Source organism: Montipora foliosa, unplaced genomic scaffold (assembly GCF_036669935.1).
Source record: "Montipora foliosa isolate CH-2021 unplaced genomic scaffold, ASM3666993v2 scaffold_164, whole genome shotgun sequence".
Classification (NCBI taxonomy): domain Eukaryota; kingdom Metazoa; phylum Cnidaria; class Anthozoa; order Scleractinia; family Acroporidae; genus Montipora; species Montipora foliosa.
The window spans coordinates 160,001-173,157 of record NW_027179465.1 but is presented as its reverse complement, the minus strand read 5'-3'; the positions used below and the strand labels follow the sequence as shown (position 1 = coordinate 173,157).

At 40.0% G+C, this 13,157-nt stretch overlaps 1 protein-coding gene across 1 annotated transcript in view; it reads left to right on the top strand.

Annotated features, from left to right (window-relative positions):
- Window positions 1-11,791: 11,791 nt before the first annotated feature.
- Window positions 11,792-13,157, top strand: part of LOC137986250 (uncharacterized) — a 6,962-nt gene continuing 5,596 nt past the window's right edge. Inside the window, exon 1 of the mRNA XM_068833472.1 lies at window positions 11,792-11,803. Coding sequence (XP_068689573.1) covers window positions 11,792-11,803 — 12 coding nt within the window. The remainder of the gene's footprint in view (window positions 11,804-13,157) is intronic.

Here is a 13,157-nt window from a genome sequence, read left to right as displayed (position 1 = left end):
ACCTTCCTGAATAAAAATAAAAGACAAAAAGAAAGTTTCTAAAGTAATTGTATTGTATGTTAGGCAAACATAAGTATTAATCTACTTTAGGTGATGAAAATACTTACGGCCTTTCGAGTTATTTATTGCTGTCATTCTTCTAACGAGGCTAAGGAATCGATACCTAAAAGTAAAAGATGGGTTTCATTGACAAAGAGGCCATTTAAGTTTATGAATTTAGTTGAGTAGTAATCTAAGAGGGTAGGGAATATCTTGAAACAAACAGTAACTATGAAAGGATATCTTGGGAGCATTTAAACTAATCCTTACTATATTGACCTTACGATTACTTTCGTTTTTGTGCAATACTTTTATTTTTCTCAGTTACCTTTCAAAGGTAAAATAATTTTTGCTCTACAGGCTGTATATGTTTTAATTTATGATGAAAAAAATTACATTCTAATAGTTTACAAAATATTCTTGATTTTGCGAGTTATTTTCTTGCTCAGTAGTTAGATGATGAAATTTGAGTATCACTAGAATAAGGGGATATTTAAAAAAAATTATGATGGGTTTGCTCGAATGAGATTAAAATATTTTGTTCACTTTTTTATGATTAATTTATTATTATTTCGTAATTGCAAGAACCTTACGCGGCAAATTATTTAATTTAGTATTCTTTCAAAAAAACAATTGGTAAGGATGATTGAAGAAGAGTTGTTAAAAATTAAGACTTTAGGACTTAAAAAAAAAGTGGTGTTTGGTAGCGTTTAAATCTTGCTTCAAATCGTTATTTGTTTATTGGCCTTGTTGAACTGTTACTTTAAGATTGTGTCTCATTTTTAAGCACCATAACGTACATCACGACGGAAAAGTGATCAAGAGATTTTGGAGGTAACGAAAATTGCGTAATTACTTCATGTACGTAAAAAGGGTACTGTGCTAGCGGGTTGGAGGATGGTCAATTGAGAGGAGGGGAGTGGGGGAGGGCCACATTAACATTACATGTCCTTAGGATGCCATATTGAGGACCTCATGTACGTTTGATGAGTACTGCATGTACCGGGGTAGGGTGAATTGACCTGGTCAAATGAGTTGGAGAGGGTCTATTAAAATTACATGTCCTTACATTTTAAGCTTTGTGTGCCCGATGTTGTTGTTGGGTTAGGAACAGTTATGGAACTGAACAGGGAGGAATGGAAGAATGATGGGTTGCAATTAAGGAGATCTGTGCAAAGCGTTTAAGTGGCTATAAATTGTTCTCTAGTTTTCTTGTCCCGTCTCGTATTATTCCTTATCAAACTGTAGTGTTTTTGATCACGTTAAAAGGAAAATTATGAAAGGTAATTAGAAACTGCTTTAAAATCGGTTTAACGCTGTATTATTTATTGTTACAACGAATGAGATGAAAAGGGTAAATGTCTGAAAATGGGTTGATAATGGGGAGCCTTTCAAGGATATTTTCTAGGTAATAAGTGTTAAAAGAAGAAATTACACTTGTGTTAGCAGTCTCCAATAATGGCGTAGAATTGAACTGCGGGCAATAAGCCTCCAGCTACCGGTAGAAAGAAGAATGTTGCGTTTACATATGATAAGGGTATTTATTTCATTGAGATTAGTGTAGACCAGAAAGAGTACTTACTGTTTCCATGGCAATTACTGGCATTTCAGTTGTCCACATGCTGGTTTATGGATGAGTGAAAGAGGCTAAAAGTTAAAATAAATATGACTGATAGCATCCGTATGGAAAAGTCTTTGTGATTTCAAGTTAACGACTTATTTAACATTAAACGCGCAAAATGAGCACAAATATTTCCTGGTGGTGTATATTTGTCTGTACCGTTTATCAATTGAATGTACAGTTGCAGAAACTGCTCCTTTTTTGAGCAGGCGCGGCTGGTACAAATTGTATGGAAATTTTGTAATATAGAGTGTTTTCACTCACGTGATCGGTAAACTTGTTTTTCCACCAAAACAAAAGAAAAGATTTGCATGATAATAGAGCTCAATTCCCGGAGGATTAGTTGGGGACACCAACATGGCCGCGGTTCCTTTGTTCAGGGACACCAACATGGCCGCCGTGACGTCACGTGAAAACACTCTATAATGGGTCATTCTTCTTACGGGGTAAGGAGAGTCTCTGGTTCCGAGTTCTACAAGTCGTGATTTTTCTGCAAGATAAAAATGTACCAAATGGATTACATACCGCATAATGAATTGAGCCATACTGTTAAAGTATTTGGTTCGCGCCTAAAACGGTGAGGGGGTGGTTAATTCGTTATCAAATCGAAAGATATTTCCGAGTACTCAAGGCCTTTTTTGGTACCAATCAGCTGATTCTACTTCAGGGGTGGGAGGTGAACAGAAAATTGGGGTTTAGGGTTTTAGGGTTAAGGTTCTTGTTCTCGTTATAGTGCAGGCATGATTCTTAAGTCATGGAGCGGTTCGAGAAAGGGTACATCCAGGCAATTTTAGTCTATATAGAGCCAGTTTGAGCTAAGTGCGAGTGCCTTATGGACATGCAATCCAAATTTAGCTGTGGGGGAGGCTTACACAATGACCTCATGAAAACAATGGCTTAGACAAGAGTGAATTAGATAAAAGTGCTGATCTTTCACGTTGCGGTCTCGCCGCAACACAGTCTCAAATGGATTTATTTTCTTTTTTAGATCCACTCTGCGCGCGAAACAAACAAAGGGCCGCCAATTTTAACCAATCAGAAGAAGCAATGTTACGCCTGACTGCTTCTGCCATGTTTTTTGCAGGGACGTGACAACTGATTTTCGTGGGAACAGGTTTTCTAAAAATAGACTCACTTTGTGACTGTGCTGAGGAGCCCACCCACGCCAAAACACCTCTTTTATCTAATTTACTCTTGGTTTAACGACAGAGCCTGTAGTGAAGGACGAAATACCGAGAAAAACACATGACCTCATGAAGTCTGTTGACAAGGACAAGTTTAGGAGGAATGGAGTAAATTGCAAGGTTGTCATGATGATTATGACAAACACGAAGGGACTCGTTGAGGGAAGGGGAGGGAAAATAGAGATGGAGGAGGAAAAAAAATTGAGTTAAAATGGGAATAAGACTGAAGAAACCAGGGAGTGGAAAGCAAAGCGACAAGTCCTAAGGTAACTCAGGAGCGTGGTGACTGGGTAGGTCTCGTGCGTTAATATGTACTTATTAACTGAGTGGGAGGGCCGCACGAGAACATTTTGTCCGAGGCCCTCATAACGGAGGGCCAAGCTTGACCCCGAGGGCCTGTCAAACCTGACATAAACCTTCAATAAGCATTTTATCATATGGACTCTTTTACACTCTTCATGAGCACTCAAGAATATGAAGTTTGGTCAAAATAAGCAACAAAAATTTGCATGGAAAATACATTTATTATGTTGTTTGCATTTATTTTTCTGGTTGTAAATAACTTATGGATAACTTAACTTATGGGACGAAATCCTTTAAAATTGCATCACACGGAGTAGTACGTACTCTTAGCAGGGCCGTACGGCTTTTTTCAGCCCTGCTCGCGCTAATACGTGCGGCCCTCACGCGGGGATTTTCCGAAAGGCCTTTGCAAACGAGGGCACATTGTTGCTCATGATGTTTCTTGGGCGCGCAAACACGCGGGACACAAAATGAATGTTGTGTTTCCATGCTGCGCAAACTGGGAAGCATTTTTTGAGGACACAAAATGTTGCGCGCGCGGGAAAACGGGGAAGCGCGCGCGGGCAAACGGGGAAACATTTGTGTCGGCAACAATAGGGCCGTTTATACGAGAGAAAATAAGCCGCGGCGTACATAATACGAAAAAGGAACTATTTATACGAGGGTAAACTCCAAGGCCAGGATAAGCCGCGGCTTGAGAAAGCCGTGAACTTAGATTTTGTACCATTTATACGGGATGTTCGCGTCTTATGTAAGCCGCGGCCAGAGTAATTATAAGCCGCGGCTTATTTTGTCTCATTCGCTTGCCTAACGATGGACACATCGACCGACCAAGACGTCGCAATTATATGGAGTTTCCTAATGCTTTTCATAAAGATGGGAGTTAGCTAAATTTCTGCATTTTAAGTAATTGAAATGAGTCTACGGAGTTGCTCCACGTTATCCTAGGATTTGGTTCTTTCGAACTCATAGCGATAAGGACCAGACTTTTCATATGTTTGCAAGTTTCGCTGTAGATGATTGTGAATGGAGGACATGAATTGTATCAAACGAAAATGTGATAAGCTTGTACACTTTAAAATTATTACAAAGAAGGTAATAAACACTGACTTTTGGAGTCACAATTTGCATTGCGTCCGATGTTTAAGAAACGAGATGTGAAACGCGGTTTATTTAAGGATGAGGATAATTGACGATGACAGCAAGATCCAAATCATTCGCTCACTCATTCAAGTAGTGTGAAAAAAAAGTTGTATCCTAGTTTGCAAAGCGCAACGACAATATACATGTTTGTCAGCTGCGTCTGTTATGGTTGAAATTCGCTTTATTCTAGTCGAAAACCCGTTGAGAAATTTGGAAGGTAGAATTTTGGAACCTTCTTAACAAGTACTTTGGTTGCCAATATTTGAGGACTATTTTTTTCAGACATTTTAGGCAACGGTATTCTGTGAACGCATATAGTATAGCCCGGCATAATTAAGAAAAAGTAGACCCTTCTACGGCAGAATTCACTTAACGAGAGCTAATTCTCAAGAGAAATGTACCACCAAACAGAACAAGCGCCCCATTAAGTGTGATAACTTTTGTGCACCGTGCACTTGTTTTTGAACGCACATACATACATCACCTTTACTGTGGTCCGTCTTTTAATTTGTCTTCTCCAAAGTCGTCCTTGTATCTGGAACGCAGCGTCGTATTCGTCAAGATCACTTCTTCTTCCAGCAACGATAGGTCGATAAACGTCCTCGGTAAAGGAAACAAGCTGTTTGCCCGAAGGCGAAGCGATGAGTCTCCAAATTGGGCTTCAATTTATTTGGTTCAGAAAGGTTGCTGATTGGCTGGTACGCGTACATTCCAATGCCTAATCGAAGTGACAACAGTGTGTCACATCTAGCTAGCCTCATCTTTACAACATCTACACGAGAAAAACGTCACTGGTGTGCTTTCGCCGTGAAAATCACTGCTATTATCGCTAATTTGGCGTCCTCTGGAAATTTACTCTTCTGAATGCAAAGTCCGTGCAGAAGGAAAGCGTGAAATTATCAAGTGCGCGGATTTCGTGAAAAACGCTGAGATTTCAAGAAGAAATATTTATTTTGTTTTTAAAAAACAAAACAAGACCTCACAACTGACATTCCGTTTGGTTATGAAACAAATTAAAACCATGAAATAATAAGAAAATATGGCAGACTCATTTTTATTGTTGTCATTGATTTAATTAATTGAAGGAGCGCTGCGTCTGTTCTAGGTTTTAGTGCGTCGCCAATGAAAATGTACTAAACCAGTCACATGATCAAAGGCCGAGTCTTAAATTTCAGTCGCGAAAATGTTGACCTTAGAAGCGGGTGGGTTTAGGACACGACACTAGCACGTGATAAGTCACGTCTTCCTCTGCGTAACAACCTGCGAAACTCACGGTCAATAAAAAAACCAAGCGAACAACAAGATGTGGTTTACGCGATATGTTGTGGACTCCTTTTCGGATGCCACAAACAACTTTTATTTGACCTTATTGCTAACGTTGGCTGAAGCTAGGGATTGGTTACAAACAAAATATATTAAATCTGTACTATTAACAAGGGGTCTATACACCTTTTGAGGCCGCTTATCAGTGAGTTTATGCTTTTGAAGGCGAAAATCAGCCAATTAATTCTTTTTTTTTTTCTCATTTCATCTATTGTCTAAGCCTTTTGTATGTTTTGAATAGAATCTTCAAGCCATAGTATGCGGAAAACCGCATTTACAGTGTGTTTTAATTCCACGTTATGTCATCGCCGCCATGTTGGTAGACGAAAACAGAAAATCTCTCATTGGCTTTCTTTGTTTGACAACCAGCAATTGTACATTTCACCATTGTCTCCTCTGTCTCAACAAATGTTGCAAACAACGTATTAGACTTCTTTAAATGGGTCCACACGACTTTTCATTGACTAGGTACTCAACAAAATTACTTCATCGCTTCGTTTCCACAGAACTTTCCGTATTCTTGGTTTGCGCCCACGTGATGACACGGCTATGTTGGTGTACAAAACAATAGAAAATGATCCCACAAATTTTGCAAAATAATTGCGTCAGATTCCCAAAAGATATTTTAATGCATTGCTCTGTACAACAACATGGCCGCCGTGACGTCAGATGTAAACCATCACGTGGTTTAAGATTTATTTACCGCGCACAACACAAAAAAGTTTCATGGCACTCCACAATTCTTTCTCTTGGGTGAGATTGCACGTCAGCTTGTAAAGGCACATCGGGCAGCCGCTATCAGTCCATATTTCATGTCACTCACCCAACCCAGTCGCTTACGTGAAAGGAGAACAGACCCCAACACCGGGGGTCTCTTTCCCCCACACCCCCCCCCCCCCTCCCCAACTCTTCACGAACAGTGTGTGGGGTTTTTAACGTCCCTCAGTGTTGAGAAACAGGAAAGGTTGAGAGAAGTCTAACCATTCGCGGGTGTAATTTCAAAGGTAGCACGTTTCTCGTCACTTATTTTAAGAAAAAAAAACACTTTATAGGCAGAGGTGTCCCCCTAAAATAAACGCGGTGTCTTCTTTCAGCACCCAACCCCATTAAGAAACCGAGCCGTTGAAACTATCTAATAACAATTCAAAACACAAATTTATTTTAACGTCAAAACAGCTTTAATTGTTCTTTTTAATCCCTACTTTCCTTTACTTTCACAATACACGGACAAATTGCAAACCTATGAAACAGTTATTTTTGTCTGAACTTTATATCTTCCAACTGGAATGAAATGCCTTCTTAAACCTTAACTTTAGAGTTTACTTTCATGCTACAATAGGTGTCATTCGTATACAAAAACGTTGCAAGGTTAATTCAGCAGTAAGGCCACCATAAATTTAAATTGATCGTTATCCTGTTTTTTTCTTTTGTACATGCAGAATTCTGCAAAGTGAAGACGAATGAAAAACCTTAAGGACGCTGCCTACTAATTCAAAGGTATTTTTGCCCCGGTTTATGATTATGAAGGAAATGTAGATCTTAAAAAGTGTTATTGAAATCCAAAGAGAAAATTGGGGGTAACCAAGCACTTTCCAAAGATAATTCGTGAATAATATTTGTAAACAGCTTTAAAATACAAAGCAATGTATGGCGTTCATTTTCAAATTGAAGCTTAATTATCTGTCAAAAATGCATGGTTACCCCCAATTTTCTTTTTGATGCCAAGAGCACTTACTAAGATCTACTTTCTATGGATAATTTTAAACCGCGCAAAAATATCCCTGTATCAGTACGCATCACCGACAGGTAACTCGAGTATCTCGAGATGCGCAGAACGTATGCGCAATAACAATAGTAGGCACCATCCTTAAAAGGACGCTTTCTATTCGACAGAACTGATCGGCCGGACTGGTCATTTGGAAGGACTAACTCTACAACGCCTTAAAATTGACACACTAAGAGGATGATGTATACTGCCCCAGAAGAAGGCGAGCTAGGATTATCATGCAAGTGTTGCTTCAAATTGTTGCATTTTCTTTGCAAACTGACGGGTTTTGACATTCTGGTTCCCAGAGCCCTCCGCTTCTTCGCCTATGTGACCGAAAGAAACAGAAGGGTCCAGGGACGAGAATGGGGTGTGGCCGGCCAGTTCTGCTGCATCAGTGGGGAGTAAAACAGAGAAAATCTGGTTTCATCAAACGAATTGATATAGGTAAATTAGTCCTTTCATTCCCAGGATCGAAACGCTCATTCTCCTAACTATTACCATAGACTTCTTTGTTGGGTAGTCATGGGAATTTGGCGCGGTTACTTAATAATGGCGCCTGATCGTAAATCCAAAACTTACATGCTCAAAGCTCAAAATTTTACCAGTCAGGAGTGAAGAAAACACAGTTCTTTCAAAATCTGAAGATCATAGATGCATTTTACCTATTCCCTACTGCTCTGACCAAGGTCTATAACCACAGATAAATGCAGCCACATTTAGTGATTCTTCAAACTGTCTACCTCGGTGTCCCTTTTTCTCTTATCTCAAAGATTATTTATCTTGCCTGTCTTGAGTTGATATCTGAGGTTTACTTTTTTCAATACGCCACCTTGAATTAAAACAAAAAAAGGAAAGAAGGTCAACAAAAAATGCAGACTGCAGATCGGGTGAAATTTGCAGACCGCAGATTCCGGTTGCAAAAATTTAGGGAATTTAACTTAATTTGATGTAATCAAACTGGGGAAAGCAAAAAAATAGGAAATACAAGTCGTATAATAGCCTAATTAGTATGGATCGTAAGCTAAACTATCATAGATTTCTGCTCTGCAAAAAACCGTTAAGAAAAAAGACCTATTAGAAGAGAAATAACAATTTTTACAAAAGTGTCGAAAATCGCGATTTTTGGCCAAATTGCAAAGGGCGGACCAAGGGAAAATCTTCGAAAATGACTAATTCGGAGATACAAATCGTATAATCGCCTAATTAGTATGGATTCAAAGCTTAAAGTCACTATAGTCTGGGAGCAAATGTGGTCCCGTGTGAAGTTCGTGCTGAAAGCAAGCACCTAGTGTAAAAGTGTTCATTAGGTCCTACTAAACATGAAAAGTTTTGGTGCCAGCTTTGCAACTTGCTCAGACGGCTTTTAAGGGGGGGTTAAATTTTGACCCATGAAATCCAGCGTGAAAACGAGGCTAAAACACATAATTCCTCATAACTTTGTTAATAACAGACGAAAATACACCAAACTTGCTCACATGATTGGGCATGATCCTCCCTGTTGATTTATGCTAATTTACATAGGTCACGTGACCTTACGCATGAAAGCGAGGCTGAAACACATAATTTACTATAAATTTGTCAAAAAAAAATCCTTATCATGCCAAACTTGCTCACCTTAGTCAGTTAGACATCTTGCATCGATTGGTGCCACTTTGTAGTGTTCCGTGACCCCATGCATGGAAACGAGGCTAGATATATCTGGTAGCATCGTGTAGGATGGGATTTGTCTTGCGAAATGTATTAACAACTACTAGGCAGATACATATATGGTTATCTCAGTTCAAATATAAAAACTTCAACTAATCATTGTCCTATGGGCCATAGCACAGGGACGAGACGGATAAAGCAAATACTGCGGAGGCTCCATTTGAGAATCTATCTTGTACACATAATCAATAATTTTGCCAACTTATGATACTGGTTCCATGTATTCATTTTCGCATGTATATTGGAACAAGGGCAGAAAATGAAAATAGCGACTACTGCTATTTTATATATACAGTCATGAAAGTCTTACTTTACTTTACTCTTACTTTAGGAGCAAGGATGGCACAGTCGGTTAGTGCGCGGCCTTGGTGCAAGAGGTCCTGAGTTCGATTCTCGGATCTCGCATCCTTGTTTCGACTCCTTTCCTTTCCGTGTAGCTAGTAGCTTTAAATACCCGTAAAACGGAGCACTGATGGAGAGGGGGGAGTAAAATGAGCGCACCGTCGACCTCAGGTTTGTCAGTTTAATTACTGTTACGAGTTATCGACGCTAAATAAGGTCTACTTTACTTTACTTTACTATATACATTGTTCTGTTGTCCATTCCTATGGAATATTCCTGTTCGACTTCGTCTTCATCATACTCATCATCACTCTCAGCATACTCGTTCTGGCAATCTGCAGAGCACAGACAGAGATCAGTAGAGACAAGTTCGGCTTTTTGACACTGACAACGGTTGTTAGAGTAACGGGCTTGGCGCACTTGCATCAGACAAGCTGTATAATTGCCTCTGGAGCTGGTGGAAGATTTGTCATGACTGGTACCCACTTTCCATCTTCATCGTGCCATCCATAGCCTTCTGGTGAGGGCAACACCGGGTTTGCTACATGATCGTTGTTCCAAACAAGAAGCTGATAGTGCGCTCTCAGTATGGCTTGATGGAGAGCAGCTTGTGTGGGCGGCAACCTCTCAGACTCAGCTTGATTTTTCTTAAAGAGGGACCATCTGAGGGCTTTGACAGTTTTGATGGCTGTCTTTGGTTGGTACATCCGACAAACCAGCTGTTCCACTCCACTTCTTGTGCCGTCATCTGGCTGTTCCCCACAACCGAGGTTAGCAAGAGCTTGCAAGATAGGAGTGCTGGTGTTATCAAACTCATCCCAACAAGTGGCTTTTCCCTTTTCAGAGAAACTCCCAGTAACATCTGCTCCGGTCAACGCATGAAATGCTGGCAGCGCAGCTGTCTTAGTGGGCCCAAGGGCGTCTGCGATTGACTTCAAGTTGATAACTCTATGACTACTGCCGGTCCCAGTAACAAAGCAAGAGTTCGAGCACAAATCTGGATACCGTCGGAGAGCCAAAACAAGACCATCAGTGTCAGGAGAATATATAGAGAGTTAAGTAGCACCTTGAGCAGAGGCATCCAGAGCATGTAAAATAATCTTCGTGTCGGCTTCTTCTTGTGTACTTCGTAAATGCCTGACGTCTCTGTGCGTTGCCTCACATTCCGTTCCCCATGCCACAACGACTTGTCTCCCATTAGCATTATCCTTCACATTCTTTGCAAGAAACGTAGTAAGTTCGCCCTTGGTCTTTGAATGAGCAAGAAGCTTCTTCATCGGCACCTTGGCGATGTGGGTAGAATCAGTGATGCGATAATAAATGGGAGCATGGTCACCTTGTCGTTTGACTCGTGTTGCTGATTTCAGTGAGGATGGTACATCATATCTGTCGAAGATTATGTGGAGCTCTTGTAAATCATTATACTTTACAAGCAAGCGATTCGTGAAATGTTCAACCGAGTCTCTACTGTTCTTGATCCACTCTGGCTTGTCAAGTGATTAGACTTCGGCCATTCCATCAACAATCGCGACTTTGAATCCTGCGGTGATTTCTTGTGTATTAGTACTAGGGCCACCTGCCTTCTCTAGGATATGCATAAGGGCACTCTTGCAAGAACAATGCAACATGGTACCATCTCGTGCAAACAAAGATCTTAGGACAACAGTGCACTCATATAAGCCAACAACCTCTTGGATGTCAATTTCTGGGCGGCTCTTGCACACCATCGCCAAACGAGCAAACAGATTTCTCTCCTCCTTTAACTCGATGATCGTGTCTTTAGCTTTGACTTTGATGACCTTAGCACTCGTTTTCCAAGAAAGAAGATTGCGCTTCTTTACAGGAGCCCAGAGGTTGATCTTTCCTGTCTTGATCCTATCTTGTACAAAAGCACTGAATAGCTTTCTCCCTTTTTCACTATGATTAACAAGATCTTTCTTCGTTTTCTCATTCATCACAATTTTTGTGACCAAGTTGTACAGATCGGTGTTGGTGTTCTGGTCTGATGAAAAGGGATTGGTGAAGGTCTTGATTGTCTCGGTCAACTTATTTATGCTGTTATCTTTGTGCGTCAAAACAGCTGAGTTTAGTTCTTGATGGTGTGCACGTTCCGGAACGAGACCCGCCATTGCCTTGGCTTCTGCTGTGAGTCGGGCTAGTTCTGGGGCAATGAGGAAAAACTTGGCTTGTGCGCTCTCATTCAAAGTGATCCCTACAAGCCCACCAGAAACTTTCATAGATTGATTGAGGTGTTCCAACGCAGTATCACCACCGACAGCACAGAAGGGAACCTCCTTGTTCTTGTTCACTACCCAGTTTCCTGTAACTCTCCATAGATCTCGGGGTCTGATGATTCGAGGGATGCCATTTCAGGTAGGTACAAGGGGATCATCCTTAGATAACAGATCTTGTCGTGCACAAAGAAGTACTTTGTGAACAACTCCAGTGCAATTAGATGGAGCTTCCAATCATCACTGTGGACTGCCTGGATGAATGCGCACATCACCATTACTATGCGCATGTATTGGCGAAATACAGTACAGAGAGGATTCTTGGCATTCGCAGCGTCAAACTCAGACATATGTATGGAATCACGTGACACTACAAAGTGGCACCAATCGATGCAAGATGTCTAACTGACTAAGGTGAGAAAGGTGATTAATACGGTCCTTGTAAGGAAAGAAAGATTTTATACATCGAGTGCTTTCTTTCCTTACAGGGACCGTATTAATCGTTCACAACAATCCAGAGTTATTTACAGAGCAAATTGTTGGGATTGTAATGGTTTTTACATCGGTAAAACTAAACGGCGGCTTCAAGATAGAAAAACCGAACATTTTAAGGCCCTAGCTAAAAATGACAATACTTCAGCCATTGCTGACCACGTCAAGGCCACTGGACATAACATCAAGTGGGATAATTTTGATATTTTAGCGAAGGGAAAAACTGACTATCATTGTAAAATAAAAGAGACCTTCTTTATTCAAGAACTTGAGCCAGCTTTCAACGTCAACGTCGGAAGTGAAAAGCTGATGCTTTATTAATCTTTTCTGTTTTTATTATTATTATTATAATTATTATTATTATATATTTTACTGTTAAGCATTTGCTTAATCTAGGTTCCAGTCCCCTTATTTGTTATATATAAATAGCTGTTTTAAATTTCAACGGTTACTTTTGAAATTGTATGTAGAGCACATACGAAACGTCAAGTCATTATCAAAATGAAAAAGTTCAATATGTTTATCACTGCTGTTTGTGTCTTATTTTTGATCAAACTACGATGGCCCAAGAACAAAAGTATTTACGATACATGGCTGTATATGGATATACATGGATATACATGGCTATACATGGTTATACATGGATATACATGGGTATACGTGGACATACATGGGTATACATGGACATACATGGTTATACATGGATATACAAGGGTATACATGGACATACATGGGTATACATGGATATGCATGGATATATATGGATATACATGGGTATACATGAATTTATATGGGTATACATGGAAATTCACAGGTATATACCTTTATATATAACAATTTAAGGCTTTAATACATCCATGATATAATTACATACTATTATGATACACTTTAATAACCCTACTTAAAGTACCAACCCCATTGTTTTAACGAAAACCGCTGGTCAGCAACCTGGTTCTGGTCATTGCTGTGTAAGGTCTTCCGACTAATAGACCTCTTTACAGTTG